This window comes from Lates calcarifer, linkage group LG19, assembly GCF_001640805.2.
Source record: "Lates calcarifer isolate ASB-BC8 linkage group LG19, TLL_Latcal_v3, whole genome shotgun sequence".
In the NCBI taxonomy this organism is placed as follows: Eukaryota; Metazoa; Chordata; class Actinopteri; family Centropomidae; genus Lates; species Lates calcarifer.
In genome coordinates this window covers 15,563,561-15,589,709 of record NC_066851.1, presented here as the reverse complement: position 1 = coordinate 15,589,709, position 26,149 = coordinate 15,563,561, and the positions used below count along the sequence as shown (strand labels likewise).

Below are 26,149 nucleotides of genomic sequence, written 5' to 3'. Positions count from 1 at the left end.
ACAGTACAATGACTCCTCAGGAAGGGGAATTACATATAGATGCTTGAGTGACAGGCTACTGGCTTTAGGCTTACTCCCATCGGGAGCGTGTGCAGTGCAGCAAATGTAGCTTTCATAGATGTCTAAATAGATTCTTGTATGGGGCTGCAGGGCACAGAGCAGGAGAGTGAAATTCAATCCCTTTGGCCTCTGATGTGTGTGCCCACGTATGTCTGTGTTCACATGTACATATAGCTATGCGGGGATCCTCAAATCCCCCTTACTAAAATGAGTGTGGTGATAGCTTAAGATTGGAAGCTACACCCTCAACACCATGGGATAACAATGCGGGCAGCTGGGCCAAAGTGTGTGAGTAGTTAAAACAAGTATGTGCCATTGTATTGAACCGTCAGTTATTAAAAGCTGGGATTATATCAATACATGATTTAAAGGGAGATGCACTGCATTGTTTGATTGACGAACATAGACGTTATACATGGGTAACATATCTTACCGAAATGTTCTGTCTTTGAGCATTACACTTTTAATAGGACAGTATTTGAGAACCAGTTATTAACATCTCAAAATGCACCTCTCAACCTACCCCCCCAAACCCTAACCCTAACCAAGCACCATTATTTATGTGACATCGCCCCACCACCCCATTAGCCAGAGAACCACTTATCCCAGTTGGGGATCTAAAAGTTTAACCAAGCCAACACCAGCAGGGCATGTTCCCTGGCAGGATGTCTATTTAGAAAACCCTGCCCTCTGCATATTTAATCCAAACAGATGAGAGCGGATAGGGGAAAAGGTGCCTCCGTGCATGGACACATGTTCCGAGAGGGGAGAAGGCAAACACTTAGAATAGCAGGGCTACAAGGCTAACTGAGGTGAACCAACCACTCAGAGGAACTGCTTTCGGCTCTGGAGAAGAGCACAACATGGTAAATGGAGATCATGTTACTGTATAAATATATTTTACTTTCCAGGAAAGACCAGATGTTTGGATTTGGTTTGACGAAAATCCTTCTGTGTGGACACACACAAAACAGATTCTTTAAGTCTTTCAAATTTTAAGGCTTTTATCTGAGAAATACGGTAGCCTACAGGTAAAATTCATGCTGTGCTCAATTCAGTTTCCTAATGGTAGAATACATTGTTTCTGGCAGTACTGTGTTTCAGAGATAGAGTTGAATGTTTTCCATATGACACATTACTGCAGAACAAGCATATTCAGTGTCCTCCTACAGTAGTACATCTACCCAGATATAGCTAATGCAGCCCTTCAGTTAAATCCAATAAATAAAGCAGGGGGCAAGGCCCAAAGCTCTCAGGTGTTACTGTCGACCTCAGGTTAATGGAATGTTAATGTGAACAGGTCAGGTCTCACAGTGACTGTCACCATGACAACACCAGCCTGACCCCCTCCTGAGGACCAGTCGGTGGATGCTTGTGTAGAAGAGGTCTGACGGGAGGATGGATGTCATGTGTCATCGGGGTGTGTGTGTGTGTGTGTGTGTGTGTGTGTGTGAATTTGCAGGTGAGGGCACATGCGAGCATACCTTCCTCAATGACGCGTCCCTTGTCATCCAGCATGCCCTGCACCTCGCAGCCTCTCACATACACCAGGCCAGTCTGCTCCACAAAGGGCTGGCGCCGGTCGAAGCGCGTGCCATAGGGCAGGTTGGGCCGCACCGTGATCAGAAAGCAAACGTCGTGCTTCCGCAGCCCTGAAGGGAGAGCGGATAGAGAGAGCAGTTAGAAAAAGAAGGAAAGAAAGCGACAGAAGGAAGGAAAAAGGAGTTAGAAAGGGAGTGAAAAGGGCACAAAGACGGAGAAAGAGTTGATGGGGGAGTGTTAGTAAGACAGAGTTTTAGTGTGGGGAGAGTTTGGAGATGCAAGAGAAACCGCTCTGTCAGCACTCGCCTGATCTTTAAAACATCAGGCTCTAATTATACAATAGGGAAAGGGCTACTGGATGGAAGGAAGTAATACTTCATACTTGGACTGAATTACAAGACAGAAAGTAAAACCATAAAACTGGATATAAAGAAAGTGAAGACATCAATAAGGGATACATTAGTCTTATTTTTTTAAAGTCAGTGATCACTTAATTATCTATGGTGCTTGCCCACTGAAAGAAACACTGGCGTGTGAACACATCCTACATCTATCTTTGTAGAGCTTTAGCAGACAGCCTGCTGAAGGCTTCATTGTAATTTCTATGTTCCCAGTGAATCAATGTCTTTCAAAGCTGACAAGCTCCTGTTAACATTATCTACAGTGCCCCTATCAAACACACAGAGAGACAGAGGGAAAAAATGATCAGGAAATAAAACAAAGAGGCTCAGTGATAGCAGCTACACAGAAATAGCATGTCTTCACAGAGACAGGAGGTGGGCAGGGGTCATGAGTCAAGGTCCAGTGGGTTGGAAGAGAGTGGTAAGGGAAAACTTGATGGAGGTTATAAACTGCTTACTAGGAGGACTGCTAGGAGACACAATAAGAGAAGAAATAAGAAAAATAAAGGTGTGGCAATGCAATATGTAAGGGAAGGGTAATAATGTATCATAGTCCTAAAATGTATAAAGGTATTTTTTTGGTAAGTCTGAAGCTATTTCCTCTATTTTGCTTGACTGACATATGTATGTTCGATAAAAGGTAAACAAACAATTCAACATAAAAAAGTTATGAAAACAGATTCAAAGTACTGACAAAAATGAACCTTCAAACAACAGATATATCGGTACCTTCCCACTCATGCTTGATATGATCCTGCACATTGAGGTTAACAGTGACATCAGCTCGGACACGAGCAGGCCAGCTCTCTCCGATGTTGGGCTTGGCAACCTCTACTATGGAAAAGGAGGTGATCGTCTGAGCCATCCTGGCCCAGCCCCCGAACACCACTCCGCCATATTCTGATTGCCTGTGTAGAGGGACAGACACAACAAGAAGTTAGACAAGCACTGTGGGCTGTTGTCAAGATTGAAAATCACTTGGATTTAGGGCAGCGCATGGCACCACTGCTTACTTATTTACTTTTGCAGGAACAACAAGCAAGTTGCTACATCACTTGACATAATGGGAGCACTTATTATGTTAAGCAATGGGTTTCCAAATGTGGTGTACCAAATGTCACAGTCTTTTAATAAAATATTATCATTGCGCCATGCCACAGTCTGAGAGGTAGACGGAGGATAAGAATCTCTGTGCATAGAAGTAAGAAGTAAGACAAAGTGTTCTATAGCTGAGTTAATGGTGGAAATTTGTTCTACTTTCACAGAAAAAAACGAGATACTTATCAGTGTGTGCGCAACACTCTTATCTCAAACTCAGGTCTTGTAAGCTCTACATGGTGATAACTTTTTTTTTACTCTTATTCTGATTATTATTGTTGCAGATGAGGCTTTTATCACCTTCTCTTGAGTATGTCACCCCACATTTTACTGCATATTTTAAAAATAGAAGTTTGGGAAATTTAGAAGGAAGAGCTTTTTATTATGTGCTTGCTAACAATAATTTCTCCAGACCTTTGACGTTTCAAAGAGCTGTATGTCTATGTGACATGGACATGAACACCTTAAACCACAAGTTTCAAAAAGTAGGAGAAATTTCGATTTTTATACCAAGAAAACAAAAAGAAATCCTGGATCAAGTTTCCTGCAGCTTTACAGAATTGAAGACATCTCACCATGGTTTCATACGCCACACCACATCCTCTATATCCTGTCTGATCTCATAGGTGGACTCCAGACGAAAGAGGTTGAAGTTCCTCAACAGGTAGTCATGGAGGGTCAGGAACTGGAGATTCAGCTTAGGCAGTGCCAGGCAGCCTGAGAGGAAAGAGAGGCAAGTGAATCGACACAGACACACAGAGTGAATAATAAGCTAATTATGTGACTAATCACACACACACACACACACACACACCACACACACACACACACACATATACTTCATTATCACATCAATCAAAGCCATCATCTTTTTCTACACAATTACAAAAAAAGGAGGATGAATGGCCAGTTATATGTAGCACTGTAAATCTTTGCTTCTATACAAAGTACTGCATGTCGTCATGTTACAGCAAATGAGGATGTGCTTGAATTGCCAGTAATGTGTGAGTTGCTGAAGGTGTCCTTGCCAACTAAAGAGGATTCCCTAAGAGAGAGGTGCCAGTTCAGTCCCACGAGTGCCCTTAGGATAAGGGATAACACAAGGTGTAGGTGTATCCTTGAGAGTGTGAGCCACTGACTAGACACTGAAATTTGCATGTGGTCTTTAGTGCACATTAAATTACTCACACACACACACACACAAACATGCTAACACAATCACAATTCACACATACAACACACACCTTCGCCCGAGTAGTACTCCGTCGGGACAATGTTCTCATCCCAGATTATCTTCTCTGTTGGATAAAGGGGCATCTGGTTAAGTTGCTCAATCTGAGAGATTCTGCGCTCATGACGTGATACCTGTGTGTGTGTGTGTGTGTGTGGCAAACAGTGAGAGAGAGAGAGAGGAGACACGGAGAGAGATTAGGTTAATGAACAAATGTTCCTCTGACCATCTAAGATCTTTGTCATCTCTCTTACTAGAAGACAGACCACTGAATAAAGAAAAAAGAAACTGGCATAATTGTAAAGGCTACTTTAAAGGTTAAATATTTACATATATTTTGGCTCATCATACCAGCAACTAACACTGGTTTACATGTGTTTAGGTCTAGATGCACTGGTAGCCATGTCAAAGGATATGAAAAGGAATTAAGTCAAAAGTAACAGGATCCCTCCTGTTATTATCTGTAAATAATTTTTGTACATTCAATTATAAAATGTTTTATTGAACTTTAGATAAAGATGTTTGATACATGGATGTTATTCAGCAGTTATGATATCACCGGTTAATTTGTTGTATGTATTCTAGTCTTTTCCTCTATGTGGGCATTTATCTGAAGGAAACAGTTCGGTGGAACATTGCTGATATAAAAGGGAGCTTCTCTTCTACTGCGCAAAGTATCTTTCCATTTTATTGTGTTAGCCTTTGACCTTAGTACCTGCCCAACTGAGATTTTGTGGTTGTGCACACAATCATCTTTTCTATTGTATCTTTACTCTTCTGGGAAAAAAGACGCACATTACATGAATTATTTACTTTGTAAATAATGATATGTGCTGCTGAATACAAACCAGCTCATCTTTACTAGCCTCATACTGGCTCTGGTGTAAAAACAGAACTACCTCTCACAGAGAATGGTTCTTCCTCCTTACGCATATTCATGACTATGTTCTCTGCAGCATGCATGACTGTTTTGCTACCGTGTGGCTGAGTTCTAGTCCTGTGGCCCCTTCCTATTAAACCCACCCGGTCAGAGATGTTGGTTGTCGGGGGCAACCTCAGGCGCACACAAATGAGTCCCCTGACATTGTCTGCTACAACAATCTAATCAGATAATTATGAAACAGCTCTTCTCCATCGGTTCTCGGAAAGGAGCTTGGGAGGGTCTGAGTGGGTAATTACGAATAACCGCAGGACAGCCTTGAAACACCCACTTTGATGAAGAGGTCTGCAGCGCATGTGTGAGTGTGTATTGGGGAGACTAACGGTACAAGGGTCCAACAGATTCCTGGAGGGGTTTTAAAAATGAAAATTGGGAGAGCGAGGGATTTGGGGGGGGCAGCAGAGAGCACAATCAAACTAGCTCCAGCCTTTCAAGAGATATTTTTTGAAAAAAACTGAAAAAAAAAGAAAAAAATGGCTCTCTATCATCTCATCAGCACTGTCTACAATTTACCCTGCGTCACACAAATGCCCACATAAAGCAGTAATTGGATTAGAAGGCAAATTCAAGAGGGATGGGAAGTGAAGAGGGGATACTATATGTATTCCAAGGTCAAGAGCTTAAATTAATGACTTTAAAATGAGAAACACAAAACCTATTATGCCGTAGCGCTGACTGGCCGGTTATTATACTGGAAAATAACTGTTCACCAACATAATTTGATGAGATGCACCAATACCAATTATACATCTTTTATATTGCCATTTGACAAGCACACAGTACATGAAGTATTGCTTCATTGCCTTATACAACTAAAGAAACTCTTGATAGTCAATTTAAAAGGTCAGAGGCATTAAAGATTTCCTGGCATAAACATGTTAATATTTGAGTCACAGATAAACTAACGGGATAACGTATAGAAGAAAAAGCAACCGCTCTGGACTCATTTATGAAAGTACAAGTTCATAGTTGCATAAGGGTCTGGACCATTGACTTACGCCCCCTTTCTACATCAAGATTAAACTATATAATATGAGATTGTTTATTATCCAATACATTCCACTGCGAAGCCTCAGATTTGCATGGTATGAAAGACACGTAGCAAGGTATTTACATGACAACTCCAAATACCACAGACCAAAAAACACATCTTTGCCACTGTGGTTTGAAAACTCAAATGCCAGCATAGGCAACATAGTTAAAGCCTAAGACCACACTTACTAAAAGCTCAAGAAGAACCTCCTTCTCATAGGTGGTGTCCTGCCCTTCAGGTAGTTCTGGTAGCAGACATAGGTACGAGGCCACCTGGTGGAGAGTATTGGGACTACGGAGAAAAGCAGGTGAGTAGTCAGCAGGAAGAATAGCATTTGCAAATAAGACATTTTGCTGACACTGAATCAAAGCAGGGATGAAAATAAATCAGATGATAACTAATTCTGTCCAAAGAGAATGATTTGGTGATGACTGAAGTGGTGAAGATGACTCCACTAACACTACATGATAATGACACAAACATTCTCACTCCATACATACATATATCATTACTTTGAAACATATTTATACAATGAGAAAACACGTAGGTGATTTTTGGGACACTATCTCTTCCTCTGAGAAAGATTTTTGAAACAGCGTGAATATACACAGCCTGATCAAATTCTTAGTGCCTGTTAGCACTGCGACACAAAGCAATTCTCCTGTTTGCTTTGACTCTGCACTCCTGCTCTGTCAGCGTGTGTGTTAAGGGGCCGGGGCGCACTGATGCGACAGGATTATGAAAATCAAAGCCCATCTCCGTCTCGGAAAGCTGAGGCGTGGCTCTCCGCATACAGACCTGTTTTAATCAGGCTGACACACTGTGACACAGGCAGGGTCTGGTACACAACGAAGGACAGGGCCTGGACACACTGTGACAGGCCTGGACAGCCACACGTGGCACTGACCCACTATATCCGTGTATCTGCATGCATTCTGCTACTTGCGATGCCACGCTTGGCCAGTGGGGTGGCAATTCTGCCAGTGTTGCAGTTTGGTGGCCCAGTGGATGACCTGGCATAGGTCATGTGGACATTCCTTCCCTTAGCAACAAAATAACAGCAACACAACAACTCACTCTGAGTAATGGGGATGACTGGACCAGGTCATGACTGACAGCTGAGCCACTGGCAGGGTAAGGTAAGGATGTGGACATATTAGAAACTGGTCCACAGTAAGTTTACTCTATAGCCTGAAGGCTGTCTAGACCCTTAGATTTTAAATAAGCATTTAAACAGAAACTTTATTTTGGTAACTCGCTATGTAATGTTTTAAGACACTACCTAGTCAGCTAAAAGTGGTTATTCAACTAGCTAAACACTTGTGTGCATGCACCCACAATGTGTGACAACATCACAAACCCAACAAGCCTCTTTTTTAATTAAACAAAAGAAAAAAGTATTAAAACTGGCTTTTGTGGCAGAATAAGCTGCTGAAAATTAAACTGGTTTCTGCTTTCACCTGATTTTCTTTTCTTAAACATAATATCCTCAGAATATGAACCAGGATTCAAGGAAAAATGGAATCAAGTAGTGATGATTCTCTCTAATTGTTTCTAGCACTTCTCAAAACGATGCACACTCTCTGATCAGGTGTTCATTCTTTTTGGACCTGAAATGACACCGTTTTATGTAACTGCAAGAGTGTGTGTGTGTGTGTGTGTGTGTGTGTGTGTATCTGTGTATATGCTAGAGAATGGGTTTGTATATGTGTGGGCAGGCTGTGCAATAATGCTGTGTTTGTGTGTTTGAGGGACTTAGCGGATAAATTCAGAGCGGCGGGTGACTGGGAGCTAAGCCCATGGGGAGCACAACTGGAATAAACTGGCATTAGCATGAGTTGTTTGGATGAGAAGTGCCTCGTTAAATCTGATCGGCATATTTGGAGTTACCCAGGAGCTTCTTTGGTGACAGTTGCGGAGCAGGGAACAATGCAATTCTTGCTATATTCAAAACCCTAATTCTGGAAAGAGGAGCAGAGCTTCTAGAAATATATATGAAACGGTTCAGCTAAGACTTTACCTGATTCAGCTCAGCTCGGCTCATAACCCTCTGCCGGACTCAAAGAAACTTAGTGTGGGGTTTAAGCATTTATAATCCACTACAGAAGTTAAGAAGAGGTGATGGATATAGACACATCAACTGCAAAGAGGAAATTTGTGTTGTTCCAACAAAGACATCGTATAATGCAAGAAACAATGTAATCAGTCACTCACTAAGTGTGTTGTACAGCCGGAACAAAAGCATGTGTCAGTAGTTTAAAAATTTCATTATGATATCAAATGCCAAGAAAGGTTAGCAACCCTGAAGTAATTACAAATGACCAATAAATCACACTCTCCTTCACGCATGTGAACAAGTTAAAAAAAACACACACACACACCACCCAGTACAAAGCGAGGGTGCTTTTTGGTTCTTTGGCAAGCTAATATGATCTGACAAACACAGCTGTTCAAAGAGTTTATTCTCAAGCCACTGCAAATCGATTAAATTAATGAGGCGTGCCTCTCTCTCTGGCTGGTACCAGCTGCCTGTTCAAGGGCTCACTAGCTGCCATTTAGCAGGGGAGTCAGGCGGCAACGCTGGTGCTGGTGCTGATGCTGATGCTGTACTGCGACAGAGGACCAAGATGGGTTTATATTTGCATGTGCACCTGTACTTTAACTGAGGCTTTCATGTTTTGGTCAGAGGAACTTTTATAAGTCATAGGTCAGATCAGTGTATCTCCTTCTCTACTGGGTTGCTGTAGGGTTTGTTTCTGTGAAACTCTTTTGGCCAAGGACAGTGCTTTTAGAAATGATGGTATTTTCTCTTAATACCATGCTGAACCCCAAGGGTCCCATATGAAATAAACAGAATAAATCTTTGCACATGAGGCAGAATGGTATAAAGCAAACAAAGGTGAGCTACCTCCGACTAAAAAGCTCTGGCAGCTAAAACAACACTCTTGCTAAAGCAGTTTTATTATGAACAGATCACTGTAATTTTACTCAGTCCAATGATGCATAACCTCCCACCACATCTCTCCATCTGTGCACTGATTCACACTGGATGTTTTGATTTACCTGAGATGCCCAAAGTGTTTGGTCAAGGATTCTCGGGTGTCTACTGCTGCTACGTTTGACAAAGCAAAGTCGTGCAACTCTGGGAAAATGAGCGAAAGCTGCCCTCTGAAAGACAGAAAACAAAGAGCCAAAAAGTGATGTCTAAATACACAAAAATAACTATACACAAAAAACAGCAGGAATAAGGCAAGTATGACAGAGACAGCAGCTCAAATATGCCACGGCATGTCTGTCTGTACGCTTTTACCCATCTTTACCTGCAGGGAGGTGATTCTGTCGTAGTGCAGGGTTGTCATCTCTTTCTCCGTCAGGGCGTTTCCTGTCTGGTCACTGATCTCGAAGCCTGTGTAGAACTTCAGCATGTCCAACAACTACAGACATGAAACAATGGCATGAGTTACTTCTAACACATGAAAATAAGAACAGGGGGTGATTTTGATCTCAATATGCATGTATATGTGTCTTCTGCGTGTGTTGTACCTGACAGAAGAGGTGTCCCTCCTTCTCTCTCTTCACGAGGCTGGACAAGTGGCAGCTGACCACCAAGTGAGAGTCATCCAACACTGTATTAAACCAACGCCTGGTGGGGAGCAGGGCCTGGACACACAGGACACTATGTTTAAGTATGGGACTACATTTGTAGCTAACATAACTGACCTTAAAATGATCACAACTGTCTGTACAATGGTATTTTGTAAACAAATGTAGGAGGAGAAAAATACTACTTTCATACTGAGGAACAAAACAACTGAAAATAGATTTGAAGCAAAAATGGTCTGTCCCTCCACCAGGGACAAATGGAGCGTGGTGGTGTATAAAATGACACCTCTTAGGGGTCAAAAGAATCAATTCATCCAACAACAACAACAGTTCCCAGAATGAGGACCATAATTATCCATACATCTTATTGATCCATGGTCTTTTCCCGTCTTGAGGTTGTTTTGAAACATATGATAGAGAGGCAAACAATACAGCAAAGTGACAGTGAAATGTGAAGATGACAGGGGAAAAACTGGCTCAGCTACTTCTATAGCCATGATTTATTTGCTCGTTGTAGTGCAGTAACATGACATGACATGAAAAACAGAGGAAACCTGTCAAAACGAGATAACAGAGGTGCTTTGGTAGGAATATAACGAAGAAACACTGAACGTGTTGAGTGAGAGGGTGACTGGTGCACACGGAACAAAAAAGGCGCTCCATCTATCACATTGTAAAGGCTGAAAGAGAAGAACTGCCAAGATGAAAAAAAAGCTTAAATATTAAATAGAATACTGAAATGCAAAACACCAACAAAACAAAATATCTATGATTCTATTCATTGAAAACTGCTCTTCAAAAGGCAGCAGGTGCCGCAAGTGATACCTTAACACCGAGAGAACAGATACTTTTATATCCAACAGCCATCTTTGATCTCAATACAGCCCTGACAGCCAGCATAAAACAGGCATGAAAATGGGGATCTTTTTTCCCTGCATTAATTTTCAGGCCGTCATCAGAGAGGGGAAGTATGGATTTCAGGCAACTGAGGCTTTGTAAAAGGATAGCGCTGAAGGACAGGAGATGTCTCTGGAGACAGTCAGCTGGCCGGCCACTAGCCGCTGCCAGGAACAGCAAGGCCGGCCTGTCAGCAGACAGCCAGATGAAATCTATTGAGCTCCCTTGGTAGTAACAGGAGATTTGCACAGGCAGCAGGAGCAACAATCTTATGTGACATTGTGTTTTCACTCAAGATACTCAACCACACTGGCAAGATTTCCTCCTTGAAAAACTGTGTCAAAATCTATCTTCCAGAATTATTTATTTTAAATAAACCAATAATAACAGTTCATAAACACGCTTCATCTTGATGAGCTATTTCATCACCATAAAAATGCCAAATCTTCGACACTGTAACTGATGTAACTGACATATGCAACAAAACTGGCATGTGTGCAGTCCTGGTCTAAATGATAAAAGAAGCATTTATCTTGTAACCCAAGCCCATTTCAGACCAACACAGTGACACAGGTTAAACCAGCGATTGTGGCAGATCTATATGGGCAAAAGGACAATGTTTGCACATTAGAGTCGAGCTGCAGATCGATCCCCATCCAAATACAAAAAACAGAACAACGAAAAGAAAAGGTGAGAACTGTGAAATTGCATCATCTCAGCTCTTCATTCAAATTGATGGATTTTTTTTAACAGAACAAATACAGATATGATATCATCATAGCAAAATACAGCTTAAATCTGTCCTTAAAAAAACTGCATCACTTCTAGTGCATTCCACCTACAAGACATTCATAAACTTCACTACAGCAGAACTGCAATTTGCAGGCAACAGCGCACAAATGAATCGAGGGTGAGACATTTGATGGTGTTGTTAATTCAAAAGTGATAATAGCATCATACAGAGCAGCAATACTTTGACCTGTCACTCCTTCGAGCACAAGGATTATCTAAACTTAGCATCAAGCAGACACTGCACATAACTCTACACCTTATACTGCACGTCAAAAGCCATGAGTCTGAAAATAACCTTTCTCATACTACGATCAAAGACTACTGTTTCAAATCCTGCATAGCTTTGCAGACAGCAATGACAGAGACGCACAGGGTTGGAGCTGAGACTGGACATTTATCCACTGTCTGTTGACCTGAGTTAGCTATAAACGTGAAGGACAAAAGGCAAATGAGCATTGCTGAAACGGATGTCTACACCACTTCCTTCATCAGGAAACCATGATTAAGCAAATATACTGTGGACCTATACTTTTATTATGTACATACAGAGAGAAATTTAATTTCTGTCTAGTCTGTGTTAAGACTGAGAGCATCATATTTCACTGTAATCATTTTGAGCACGAGCACGTTCAAATGACACAACTTCATATTCACTGAATAAGGTTATGGAATGGGAGGCTGTCTTACCTCCAAATCAATCATGAGCTCAATGAATCTCTCACAATAATGGACTTTGTCCATGGATACAGTCTCTGTGGAAAAGGAAGGAAGATCGTCGAGGTTAGCAATTCACTTTAGATCAAGGAAAGCACACTGTCGATGACAAACGCAGTCTGACAGACACACAGACACCACGATGTGAACATACAGGGCCAAAAAAAGACAGGGATCTGTAAGATGAAGCAGTGGAAAGGAGGATGTGTAGTTATCACCTAGGACATGAGGACAGCAAACGCATGTGGACAACACCAAGGTGCCATGCTGGGTGTGTGAGCCTCACTATGAGATACTAGCATTGCCAGCACAGCAGCATGCTGGGACCTCAGCCCTCATTAAGCATGTTGGCGTGCATGTGTGTGCGCATACTTAAAGCTGGGGCATGCAGCAAGCATTAGAGTGATGTGACTCCTGCTGGGCTTCAGACTATAATCTACTCTGTCAGGTTTGAATTCTACCTAAACATACAAATACACATGTTCTGTTTTTAGCATTCAGGTGGGGGGCCTCTGTGTCGCCCTGCATTACAACATAGTAGTCAGTGCCAGTGGCTCTGCGGCAGCTGGAGCACATGCTCCTTCTGCGGCTGCACGACTCAGAAAGAAATGAGGGAGAGGTAAGACTGAAATACTGATGAAAAGGAGTAATATTGTGTTTCATAATAGCAATACATCCCTGGTTTAGAGAAATGTGCTCTCTGACACTGAGCCAGCTCTAGAGAAGCCTAAGTACATTAATCATGCTAGTAAAGGTAGCACAAGCATGTGCAGAGGTGCATTTTGGGATCAAAGTCACAGGAAGAATCATTAATTTTAATCAGTATTTGGAGGAAGAAATCAAACCAAGGTATGCAGTTTTTTATTAAAAGACAGCCAAGATCTAGTGGCCATTCTTTTTAGTGAAGGAATTCCATGTTAAGTAGTTGTACACAATAGCAATATGAGATCTCAACGGAAATAAACATATATTTTTCCTGTTTACCTGATGGTGGAATTGACACGAGGACTCCAAGAAATTTTTTAATGAGAGACGAGAGGAAGACTCTCTCTTTTTTTGCCCTGAGGAAGACACAAAAAAGAAAACCAAAAAGAGCTTAAAAACTCAGTACAACACAAAATATCTTAGTCTGTATAAATCTGAACACGCAAGCAAAGAAAATAAAATTACTGCTCAGCTGCGTCAGCATCCATCTTATCGAATTTCTTCTTTATTAGATTCCAGAACTTCTGCAACTTTGGAACTTTCTTTAGTTCGTGTTGGAGTCTGGACTGCAAACATAACAGAAACCAATCAGTAGACTAAGGATTAGTGTCATAGCAAGGACGCAATTCTTCCCAATTAAATTATCAAACAAAGTAATTACTTTGTGTGTGCCAATAACCACCAGAAAAACTTAATTAGGGTAATAGGTTGACATCTTACTGGTATGAGGCACATCCACATAGGCAGGGAGATGAGCTGCTGCACCTGTTCTCTGATCAAATCTACCTCCTGGGAGGGAGGCGCACAGAGAGAAAAAGAGGGAGAGGAAGAGGCAGAGGGAGTGAGTTGTCAGAATGTACTGCGTATGACATATTTTTATTACACTTCAGCCCATAATAAAAGTCTGCGACTAAAATATTTAGAGGCCTTTATATGATACAATCAAAGTGCAGCAGGCTATCACAGCAGATTTTAAAGAGAGACATCTGCAGTGCTTCCCAGTGGTTTAATGCAGCTGTGGAGGATACAGATGGGTGTGAGTTGACCCCAAGATCTACTGCTTAGTCCACTACTGCCACCTAGTGGATATTACAAACAATTACCTTAAATTTCCGAATGCACCATATCTTCAGCATCAAAGCATTTTGGCATTGCTACCATTAATAAGCAAAATCCTGATTATCTAAACTGTGATATAATTATTTCAGGTCATATTTAGAGTGAAAACAACAACAATCATCTTGTTATCCAAAGGTAACCTAATTAATACTTTTGCCAAGTCTAGCAACCTAGATTTATATGATTAATAAATGAGAAATGTAAAAATTTGAGAGAAAATGCACAGTTGTGTGGTTCATATTACAACAGTTGCTCTTTGTTTTCATGTTGTTGTGAAACTGAATTTTCAAAACAACTCTATATTACCCAGTTTTATAAGAAAAAACATGTTAACTAAACCTTGTAAATATTGTAATCAGAATTTAAGATGATGACTCCTAATAATCTAGGCACTGGCATGAACACAAACACACTCATTTATCTTGCTAGCAGAAGAATAATACCCAAACAATCCCAAAGCTACCCATTTCTCCAGTGGGTAAGTCAAGGCATTGAATTATCATTGTAGCGGTACTCACCAGACTGTTGAAGCAGTGGTCCAGGAAGACCAGCAGCACAGTTTGTTCCTTCAGAGTTAGGCCAGCCTCCTCGCCTGCCAACACAGCTTCCATCACACATTTGAAGAAGAAAGGGAAGTGGTTGGGCTCCTTCTTGAATACCTGTTGAACATCAAACAACAGAGGAGATAATGTTGTAGAAAGCCGTCTGTTTGAATGGAAGCTGCAGAGGTGGTAAATGTGGTGTCCAAGTAAATTGTATAAATACGCTCTCAGAGGCTGGGGTCACTACACAAGGACAATTAGACAATTAGTCTAAACTTTGATAAGTACTAGATTTTTTTTTACCTCCCAGGCTGGAACATTCTCTCTGAACTTCTCATTGACAATGCAACAAATGGACATCAGGTAGGCATTGCTGGACACCTCAGGGGTGTAGTTCACCCAAAGATAATTCTCAAGGTACTGGCTGAAAGATGAGAAAATAATAAATAATGAATATTCATTGTATTTTGGTGCTTTATTTAAAAAAAAGGGGGGGGGGGGGTTAGACAAAGTGAAATACCTCACCTGAACTCAAGCAGCATAATTTTTCTGATGGCAAATCTGAAAACATACAGGAAAGACGACAACAGAACAAGTTACAACAGAACAAGTATAATGTCTGTATATGATGTAAATAATAGGGTTAAAAAGTAGTTCAAGTCAAAGATGCAATATATAGTCACTTACTTGGACTTGAGAATCTCTTTTTCATAAACATCTTCCATCACCTAAACAACCAGCAAAGAATGTTACAATTTTTGGTGATTAGGCAAACACTGAGGTCGTTCACCTCAGTGTTATGAACGTGAAACATTTGACTTCACTGACTGATAAAAGCAGCACTTTACATCTCTTTACCATTTTATTGTGTGGCACTAAATGATTAAAGGACACTTTAGTAGACACTTTAGTAATTTTGGTCTGAACTTGGATATACCTCACCTTAGTATCAAACGGTAGTTTATTCTTTGCATGAGGAGCCCAATATTTATTAGCCAACTGAAACAAGAAATGAGAAATCAATGGTAGTAAACATGGCAGCATGAACATAGACAATCCCAGTTTAGATGGGGTTATTTTCTAGACTGACTATTGTATGATCTACACACAAATCTTCAAGTGCTGTCACAAGTACACTCCTCCGATTTGACCTCATCGTCAGCGCCCGCCACATGTGTAGTTTACATGTGCAATGTAAATTACCTGTGTGACATATTCTGCGTTAATCTGAGACACAGAAGGCGCTGCAGCCTTTTTAGCGGGGGTTTCTTTCTCCATGGTGGCCGTCTAAAGCAGCTACAATGGCGACTGAGAAGAAAAGAGTACAAACACAGTAATATATTGATTGAAAGCTGCTATAGCTATCCATCAAGAAATGATCGTGACTATTTGTAAAAGAACATCTGGCTTTTAAATTGTGGGGCAGCTGAGCTGTAAGGCAGCATAGTGCCAAGAAAGTTAGCTACATAGTTTAAAAAGTTAATAAGCTAGGTTAAGAATAGTGCCGTGTGTAATTCTAAACATTGTGGTGGTTGCTGATCGCTGTTTCATGCCACTACAACATAATATTAAAGTAGCGATGTACAATTACATTTATAGACTGATTCTCAATGTCAGGTGATGAGCTAAGCTAATTAGCAAATGGTTCTAAGATACAGCTGGCTCAAACGCTGTTTGATGATATCGGTACACACTGTCTCATGGCGCACACAAGTATATAAAAAAGTAAGCTCACTAACCTTTATTTATTTTTCAGCATATATGAAGCGCCGTTAGATGGCTCGTTAAGCATGTACACAACCAAAACGCGCTGCCTGCGACCAACTTCCTGAATGGGTACGTCCCTAAAAATCGTCCCCAGGTACAAAGTGCATGTCTTCTGTTCCGTCCCCGTTTAATATTTCTCAGAACAAAATATGACAACTCTTAACGGTTGTGTGTGGAAATGGTTGGAAAAATGTTTATTGAATATAATATAATAAAAAAGGAACAAGAAACAAATTGAAAATATGAAATAATAGTCTAAGTTGTGAAATAAATCATGGAAAATATAACAAAATACTGGACTTGGGTGAAGTGCCACAAGTATTATTTTTGAGAACTGCTTTAATGTACACAATATATATGACAAGATGCACTCCAAAACAGAAAATAAAACAAATTTTAAAATGTCTTTTCTGAAACATGAAAAATATGATACATTATTTTTAAGTCCACATTTTACATTAATATATACAAACATTACAAAGATGATGAATCATAATCATCATAAAGACCATTTTACACAAGAAACAAATATGACACCAACATTTGATTATCAAGATTATCAATGAGTCAGTTTGTGTTTTCTGACATGTACTGACTGTCTGAAAGTTTTGCCACAAACATCACACCTGAATGGCCTCTGACCTGTGTGGATAAGATAATGCCTACTCAGTTTAGAGGGAGAGACAAATTCTTTGAGGCAAATGTCACAACGATTCTTCTGGACTGACTCTGTCATCTTAAGCTGAACATCAGTCGAACAAAGATGTTGCTTAAGATCATTTTCATTCTGAAAATTTGCAGTGCACTTGTCACATTCAAACACAGTCACCGGTTCACACCAGTAATAGTCTGGAAAATCTGCCTGGATTTGATTCTCATCCACAGAACTAACAAGGTCATCACTGTCTGGTTTGTTGCTATCTGAAATAGCTGTAACTCCTGACAACTGCTGACATGGTATTTCTACATCATGTGCATTACCCTCATACTGATGTGACAAACATGGAGTTGCCATGTTTTGATTTTGGACAAGCTTATTTATTTCAAAGGCAAGCTCAGAGGGAAATGAATAACTATAAGTCTGATCATGACTGTCTGTAGCTTGACTGTGGTTTTCTCTCTGTTTTTTCTCTGATTCATTATTCTCCTCTTGTAAGTCTACTTCTGGTACTGCCAGCCACTCAGTGTGTATTGCCTCTGTGCAATAAGACAAATCTCCATCAGTAAATGAGCAATGACCATCACTAGTGTGATGTACCTCTGTCTGCTCTCTTGTTGCATCCAAATTAAAATCTGTACAATCAGCAAGGTTTTCCATGCATTTATCCTGGAGACCTGAGATCCTGTTATCCCTGTCTGCATCTGTGCTCATGAACTTTTAGATGACCACGCTGTGTGAAAGTTTTGCTGCACAAAATGCATTCAAATGGCCTTATCCCAGAGTGAGTGACCAAGTGCCTTGAGAGCTTGCATGGAGAAGCAAAGTTCTTACCGCATATTCTGCACATGTTAAGTGTCTTTTTTCTACAAGTATTACTTTTAGTGTTTGTCTTAAAAAGACGGCTCACTTTTGAGACAGGTATTTCACGCCTGGTACAGAGCAGTGCACTTTCTCCTTCACTTACAGCACCATCAAAGACTGAATGCGTAGTGTTTGTGTTCACAAACTTTTTCTGTGGTGGGATACGAACAGTGATCCTTGGGTAAAGCTGCTGTTGACTATTTGTTTTCAGGTTTCTGATGTTCACCTGTTGATTGACTGGTTTGGATGGTTTCCTCTTGCAGTGTCTCTTTTCATGGGTTTTCAGATGTGGGGCTTGTCTAAAAGCTTTCCCACACATAGGACACTGAAATGGTTTCAAGTCTGTGTGTATCATCTCATGCCTTTGTAATTTGGAGGCACTTGGAAAACACTTTAAACACTGGGAGCATTTGTGGCGTATGTTGCCTGGATTTTGTGTTGATTTAGCAGCATATGTCCTTTTCACATTCACTTCAGAAACCTTTGAGTGCAAAACTTCATTTTTCTTGGAGGTACGTGGCAACAATTTGTTCTCAGATTCTTGCCTGGCTTTATTCTGAACTGTTACTAAGGAAGGGGTCTGATCCAGTTGTTTCACAGACATTACATCACTACCAACGAGTGTCTCAACATCCTCTTTATCTACTAACATTTTTTGGATCAGGAGGTCTGGTGCAGTCCTTGTGTTAAACCCACCTATGCGCGAAGGCGGCCGATTGATGTACAGCGATCTCTGTTTCTGATATCTGGACCATAGGTGAATGCGAGAATGGACCCTCAAGTGAGTTTTTTGCCGAAATCTCTTACCACAAATCTCACAGCCAAAGGGCCTTTGTCCAGTATGAGTCATCACATGCCTCCGAAGTTTTGATCTAGATGGAAAACATTTTGAACATGTATGGCACTGATGTAAAGTACTAATTCGCTGAGGCTTGCTGGTGGCATGGCGGCTTTCCCTATGCTGTCCTGCTGATGCAATTAATGCAGGCTCCTGAGGAAAAGAGTCACTGCAATTTTCACCCCATTTTTCTGGATTAACACTGATGTTCATGTCAGTGGGGTCTGTATGACTAGGTTCAGGTAAATGTTTTATTGCTTCAGAATCGCACATTTTCACATTATTACTGTTTTGCACAGGAATAGCACTTCCCAATTGTTTTTGGTTCCTATGAATTCTATGATGACGTATCAAATTAATTTCCAACCAAAATGACCTGGTGCAGAACATACACTGAAATGGCTTCACATCTTTTTTTGTCAAGTATTGTGGCTCTTGTTCGCCTGACTTAGAGCAAACACCCTCACACCGACTGGTAGTATTTAATGGTTGTTCTGGTTTTACGACTGCATCCAACTTGATTTCAGTCTTGTTCAAGTCCTGCACAGTATTTAAACTAATTTTACACTGCAGCTCAAGTTCCACTGATGATTTCACAGGAGTGTTATGACTGGTGGATCGTTGAAGTGATGACTGAGGCTGCAGAACTGGAGGTTGACTGTCATTACAAAGCCTCTGTCTTTTCCTTGCATTGACTGAAGAAAGGGAACATTTATGTGATTTGCTTAAATGAGATTTCAAGTGAGCCTTTTGTCTAAAGGCTTTCCTGCAGATTGTACATGAGTACGGTTTCTGACCCGTATGAATAAGAAAATGTCGTTGTAATTTGGATGGTGAACAAAAGGTTTTAAGGCATTTAGGACACTGGTGTTTCTGAGCCATTTTGCTACTGCAGCTCAATTCTTGTGACTGCAAATGCACCTTTGAATGGGCCATCTTAGAAAAAGTTTGGCCCTTCTTAAATGGTTTTGGTTTGTTGTGAGTTGGTAAGTGAATCCAAAGCTGAAGAGATGAACTGAATGTCTTCAAACAGACTTTGCAGGTGTATCCATTGTGGGAAGTACGTACAGATTTGTCCACATTTGCAGAATCAACTTCATCTTGGTGTACTGGATCCATATCATATGAGATATTGCTCTGGGTCGCCCGGCCATCATTCATATGTGGCATATTTTTTGGGGTATTTCCAGTCTCAGACAAAGGAAGAAAAGATTTGCATGTTACAGCTCCCCTTTTACGTCCTGGTTGGGAAGCCACAGAGGAAGCCACAGCTGATGGCATCATAGAATAATCCCCACTGCCATGATTGCTCACCCCTGCAACTTGTTCAACACAGTTTGGTTGTTGGTTATTTGTTAAAATGCCATCCAGCAGACTGCCCCTTGGAAGCCGTGAGTGGTGGACTTTCTCCAAGTGTGTTTTTAAATGCTCAGACTGCGTGAAGGCTTTTCCACAGATTTTACAGGTGAAGGGTTTCTGGCCTGTATGGATAACATGATGTCTCTGAAGTTTATACGGCGATGGGAAAGACTTCGGACAAATGGGGCACTGATGCATTTTCAAATCACTGACTTTCAATCCAGTAACTCTTCCTCAGTGGATGATCCTCTTACCAGACCTAAGGCAAAGCATATAGCATAAAAATCAAATCAAGACGGGAGGAACTCCAAACATTGCAACAGACAATTTACAATGGCAAACATTACTGCATTAATACTCCTGACCTCACTATAATAAAGTTAATAATTAAAAGCTAACAATCCCTTCATTGCTAGCGTAAAAGTCGAAAGCACTTACTATGCACGGTTAAAGTCCTATAACGACTAATGTATTCATTAATCGTTGGCTGTGCATGCCGTGTTAGCTCTCTAGCTAGCGATGCAACAACATCTGACGTCAACCTGGCAACAGACGTGTACGTCCCTCAAAATGTACGACGAGAAACAAAAATCTTTGGTTCCTGTCCATGGTAGAAATGTGAGGAGACGTCATGCCAACAGAAAACGGCTATTTTTATTTTCATTCTTTGGTCAAAACAGACTCAGCACAAAAGATATGTATGTATGTATGTATGTATGTATATATATATATAGTATATATATATATATATATATATATATATATATATATATATATATATATACACACACACACATACACATACAGGTACACAATGGGTGCCTAGCCTATATCAAATCTCAGTGTGCAGAAATTGGTGACTTTGTGAAGCCAAAATACTTGAAACACTCTGCATTATACCCAATGTAATGCAAAGCGCTGTTATTTTGGACTCCAAATATCCAAAATATTATAATAATATATAATATTGCAACTCAACCAACTGCTGCCTTAAACATTTAAAGAGCTGGGCCTCACCCAGTCACAGCCATATGGCATTCATTAAATAGCAAAATAATTAAATTGCATTTGATTTTAGGTTGATATCCCATTCGCATTCCCATTCTAGCCTCAATTTATTTTACCAAATCATCACACCACTGCATAGTCTATACAGAATGGTGTAGTAGTACAGTGTAAAATGCACACAGTTTATGTGCTTAGATGGTTTGAGTCTGAAGTCAGCTCCTTTATGCTGTGCCAGATATTTGTGTTGTTTAGTTAATGCCCATGTTAATACACTATCCCTGTGTTTTGGTGGGTTTGAACAAGATAAGAATACTATGTTTAACATGAATTCTGTAGTACCTACCAGGAGTAACAGAGAGATGACATGTGATTCCATTCTGTTCTTTTTCTGTGCATTTAGCCTCACAGTTTCATGATATTCAGGACATTTAATGTTCCCATAGCTAGTGGATGGTGTATGTGGGTTTTCTGTGAACAATATACATATTTCTACGTACCTTTGACTCCTCCTCTTTCTTTCGAGGATACAGCAGAGTCCAGGATAACCACAAAGCATTTCATACTGTTAAACAATTTGACTAGTCAAGTAGAAACACAATTGATGAGCAACAAAAAAAATGATCATTACCTATGCTGATCAGTTGCATCTGACACACTGGCACAGCTGCATGGATATGTAAATGTTAGTTACATCTCAAGTTGCACTGTGCATTTCCTCCTATTAACATTACACAGAAAATGGAGAGATATGTGGGTAGCAAAATATATATCAGTATTTTGGCATCTTATCTCTAAATGAACATTTGAACATTTAAAAAAAAAGATATATTAAATCAGAGTCAGTGTAAAATAACTCTAGTTCTGATGCTGATTGGTTTAATCTATAAATCATTCAAATCAAAATATGAGTAAAAATACAGTACAAGTTGAATCAAAAGCCTTGACGCTTTTAAATTGCACTATTTATGTTGGCCAGGAGATGGCAGCAGACACCACTCAATAACATGTGATCGCATGCCAGTCCAGAAGATAGAACAAGTTTCATTAAGTCAGTGCTGTGACCATAAAGACATGCTTTCACGAGCCGTCAGGAGGATATAACAATACATTATGAAACAAAAATGATTCAAATGTAAAAACAAACAAAACCACAGTCACTGAGGCAAACAAACCACAATGTCAAGAGGCAGCAAGGCTGCTCCTGAGCTCGGCTCCTCTACTGTAGCCCACTGCTATGGGGAAAGAGAATCAGACACATCAGCCTGGTTAGCCTGAAGGAAGCAACACACAGTTAAAGTCCATGTGCAAGGCCACAATGACAAGGGCCGCAGGCTGGTACACTGCACACAAAGGACAATGTTAGCCACCACAGCCAGTTTGTTTGCAGAGTGGTTGCAGGTCAGCTTGGTAGAAAATGTACATTTGACAAAACACATGAGAAAACCAAATGTCACCCTGTCTTTTTTCATTTTGTGAGGAGGCACAGTGGTAAGGACACAAAGAAATGTGTCTGCCAAAGGCCATCACATTGGCTATGATGAGGGTGTGATGATACACTTGTGGTTTTGTATGAAAACATGCCCACTGAAAGACAGCACGTAATGTTTACAATGTGATCGACAAGTGGTTGCCATGCGCTGCATTTTAGTGGCAGAGCTCCTCTGGCTCACTGAAATGCTGCGTCTTGTTTTGTTTTTGTTTTTTTTTTGGTATTGTTACTTATAAATTTATTTAACTGTTGTTCCACTATGGAAAAATGGGCTGATGTGTGTTTTTTCTTAGTCTTCATTACTTTCAATTTGAACAAAACCATCTTGCAATCTTCTTTGTAAACCACTGTTTATCAGGGAAGACTGCTGAACATGCACATTTGCTCAGCGCAGTCTTGTCTGTTACACACTTTCTGAACCAAGGAAACTGACAAAGAAAACATTTCTAGAGGAATATGTGTGTCATTGCTAAATCTGTGGCTGTCAAATAGCTACATTTATTAAAAATACTGCAATACAAACATTTTTTTGTGAATTAAATGTATGAGTCTTCACTTGATTGAGGTGCAGAAATACATAATCAACATACTTTATTAAAAATACCCATATCTTAGTGCTGATTTGACAGCTGCAACATTCAAAAATTCTGAATCTCACCCTGGTGGGGCCCTTTAAAGCCAAACAGGTGAAAATTAACACACACAGTATATTTATGGGGCATTGGCTTGCTCGCTCTCATAAATAATTGCTTGTTTGTGTTTTTCAACCCTCAATAAAAATCTTCAGGCTCTATTGGCTGCCTCTATTGTTCAATTTTTGATAACAACAATCAAAACAACATTGCGGTGGGTGAAGATCAATAGCCCACCCCACCCTTCTGCCATCACAAGCGTGATGAAGAGAATAGCCGGAGTGAAGATGCATTCCAACTCAGATCATCAATACGGTTCATGATCTTTGAGAAAAGAAATGTTCCAGGAGCAATGGTTAATAGTGTTATTTTCTTCCCACATCGTTACACTGATACCCCCCCACACACATACACATAAAAAACATGCACAGAAAACACACCTGCCCTGCAGCTGTGTGTGCTAGTGTCCCTCTCCTATTAACCAGGCTGTCTTAGAATCAATAGAAAACATAAAGAGGCTTAATCTTTTCAGGTGCTTGGTGCTGATTGCCTATTACACAATAATAACACACCTTGAATCCCATGGACCATGAGAGGGAGAAACACAGTCACCTCATCCGCACACATTACACACAGCCACAAACCAGTCACACAGTAAATCTATAGGTTTACAACTGAACAGATGGTGTCAGCGGTGGCGCAAGACCTTTATGAGGGGTGTTAGCTAGCGTGCTAAGAGAAATTCCGCCAGAAATAGCAGGATTCAGGGGATACAGTTTATCGCCTCGTGGAATGAGACACTGCTACTGTCTCCTTTTGTAGACTATGGTCTCTAGTCTTCTGGTATGCAGCTTTAGGTTATACAAGTTCCATAGGACTCCTCTCCGAGGCAGAGTAACAGCTGCTGCAGTCTACAACTCCAGCGTAGGACACAGTGGATTATTGGCCTAAATTCTGGGGTACAAAGGGGAATAAACACATCCTCAAAATCTCACACCGTCAAAACCACTTGGAGACAGACACAGCTTTGCATTTCAACAATCAGCAGTGATAAACATTCAACATTAATGAGCAGTTACGTTTTTTCTTTTCCACATTCACTGATGTCCTGTTGTAAGTCATTAGGTGGTGGGGCTGTCAGAGTCGCTCCTCCAGAAAAGCCCCACTGAATTCCAGTGCTGTGGATGACTGGAGTCCGGTTGTTGACTCTGGCTGTGTTTCTACAAACTGAGCCAGCAGGACAGGTGGAGGATCTGGGAGTCAGGCAAGTCCAGGACTGGAACCGGGGCCACGGACGGACTGGACTCTTCTAGAGACCTTCTTAAACTTTCTTCAAGTCCTAGTGGATACAGATTAGGAGGGAGATAACGGTGGGGCCGGGAGCAAGGCGTTAGTTTCATGAGAACTTTATGTGGAGCTGGACACTGAGTTCTCATATAGCTGTCCCACTGGGGCCGTCTCAGGACAGAGGCAGCACTTAACCCTTCGACCGGGGAACATGGGCCTATTTACAAATTATTGGCATTCTCAAATCCTTGGCAGATTGCAACCCCTTCATTCAACTCCCTGCAGTGCAGACATATGGTCAACGAGGACTAAACTCTAAACTACCCCTCCCGAACTTACACAGAGCCATGTACAAGCAAACACACACTAACTCAGAGGGAAGGGAGAATGGGGGTGGCGAGGTAACTCTGCCATGCCCTTTTGGACAGTTGAGCAGCTTGTTGGGGGATCTAGTGGAATGGATCCTCTGCTCCTGTTGCGCTGGGATGTTAGGAAGCTGTGTTGGGACTGCTGCTCAGCTTTACTGGAGCTGAGAGATGTTGTTAGTGCATGTGTATGTGTGGGTGTGTGTGGCCGGACTACAGACGGACAGTGGACATGTGAGAGTTCATTGAGCGTCTCAGAGCTCGGTCTTGATGACAGCCTGTCTATTTAGCAGCGGCCCGCTGGGATGTTGCCTCTTCCCTCTTCTGCTCTGTGCACTAATTGGTCACAAGTGTTCCTGTCTCATGGTTGACTGTCCTGCCTTATTCCTTCTGATTTAACAGAATGCTGGATGAGGCTTGGGTGTGGTCACTGTGATTTGGCACGGTCATAATGGAGTTAAACATCTGGGAAAGCATACCGTGTCCCAATTGCACCATCACTACTAGAAATGTCCATCTCTTTACATTCCTAACAACATCTGTCTAATGTGATGTCTGTCAAAATGTAATTCCTGACAGTTATCTTGAGTCTCAGTGGACAAACATAAACAAGTGCTCTTTTAATAACACCTGCGAGTGCTGCAGTAGAGCTGTCTGACATTTATGTGAACTTGTAGAAAGAGAAATCAGGACAGAGAGGTTTCAAGTGCAGTTCAGCGCTATTTAATAAGCCTCATTCTCTTTCATTTTAAGCACCCGCAGCATGCCAAACATCCTTACAAAGAGCCCACACACCCTAATTAGCTAAAAAAAATGCCCCCACTGAACACAGGCCTTTTTTAGAGGGCATTAAAAGCCTAAATATGTGTTATCAGAGCATGTGGTGCACCCTGGGAAGCAGAATCCTCTGGAGATGGCTAGCTGACAACTGAACAAGCTAGGGAAATCACAGACGGGATGGTTTTATTAAGAGAAGAAACACACCCTTCATCACACCTTGCGCACTGAGCCTGTTTTATGTCAGGATGTTTTAATCTTTGTACTAACAGATAGGGAAATAATTGCGTTTTCTCTTTGAGAGTCACTTTCAGTGGCAGTGTACACAGGCGTGCCTGCTTATGCATGGATGAGAGACACGAGGGGGGGTGAAGGTGACTTGAGTGACCATGCAATTTTGTGGGTTTTTTTTTTTTTTTTGTCTTTGC

At 41.0% G+C, this 26,149-nt stretch overlaps 3 protein-coding genes across 4 annotated transcripts in view; all 3 read right to left on the bottom strand.

The window, feature by feature from the left end:
* Positions 1-16,531, bottom strand: part of aqr (aquarius intron-binding spliceosomal factor) — a 50,800-nt gene extending 34,269 nt beyond the window's left edge. Inside the window, 20 exon segments of the mRNA XM_018663628.2 lie at positions 1,545-1,712; positions 2,733-2,911; positions 3,677-3,818; positions 4,346-4,466; positions 6,494-6,596; positions 9,369-9,454; positions 9,456-9,473; positions 9,626-9,739; positions 9,849-9,965; positions 12,285-12,349; positions 13,296-13,372; positions 13,482-13,582; positions 13,737-13,805; positions 14,654-14,794; positions 14,981-15,101; positions 15,203-15,238; positions 15,365-15,405; positions 15,620-15,676; positions 15,881-15,985; positions 16,417-16,531. Coding sequence (XP_018519144.2) covers positions 1,545-1,712; positions 2,733-2,911; positions 3,677-3,818; positions 4,346-4,466; positions 6,494-6,596; positions 9,369-9,454; positions 9,456-9,473; positions 9,626-9,739; positions 9,849-9,965; positions 12,285-12,349; positions 13,296-13,372; positions 13,482-13,582; positions 13,737-13,805; positions 14,654-14,794; positions 14,981-15,101; positions 15,203-15,238; positions 15,365-15,405; positions 15,620-15,676; positions 15,881-15,955 — 1,831 coding nt within the window. The 5' untranslated portion in view covers positions 15,956-15,985; positions 16,417-16,531.
* A 502-nt stretch (positions 16,532-17,033) lies between these two features.
* LOC108875087 (zinc finger protein 770) lies at positions 17,034-20,709 on the bottom strand. The gene is made up of 2 exons (XM_018663761.2): positions 20,602-20,709; positions 17,034-20,422 (listed from the first exon to the last, which is right to left on the bottom strand). Exon 2 carries the CDS (start codon positions 20,359-20,361, stop codon positions 17,791-17,793), a length of 2,571 nt encoding a protein of 856 aa, XP_018519277.1. The 5' UTR covers positions 20,362-20,422; positions 20,602-20,709; the 3' UTR covers positions 17,034-17,790.
* Positions 20,710-23,220: 2,511 nt separating this feature from the next.
* Positions 23,221-26,149, bottom strand: part of dph6 (diphthamine biosynthesis 6) — a 57,117-nt gene continuing 54,188 nt past the window's right edge. For both annotated transcript variants that reach the window (XM_018663688.2, XM_051078164.1), the window contains one exon: positions 23,221-24,631. In XM_018663688.2, the coding sequence (XP_018519204.1) occupies positions 24,513-24,631 (119 nt within the window). In that variant the 3' untranslated portion in view covers positions 23,221-24,512. The remainder of the gene's footprint in view (positions 24,632-26,149) is intronic.

Bases quoted from the DNA above. Each gene is read 5' to 3' on its own strand.
- LOC108875087 (XM_018663761.2), bottom strand. From the start codon at position 20,361: ATGCATCAGTGCCCCATTTGTCCGAAGTCTTTCCCATCGCCGTATAAA.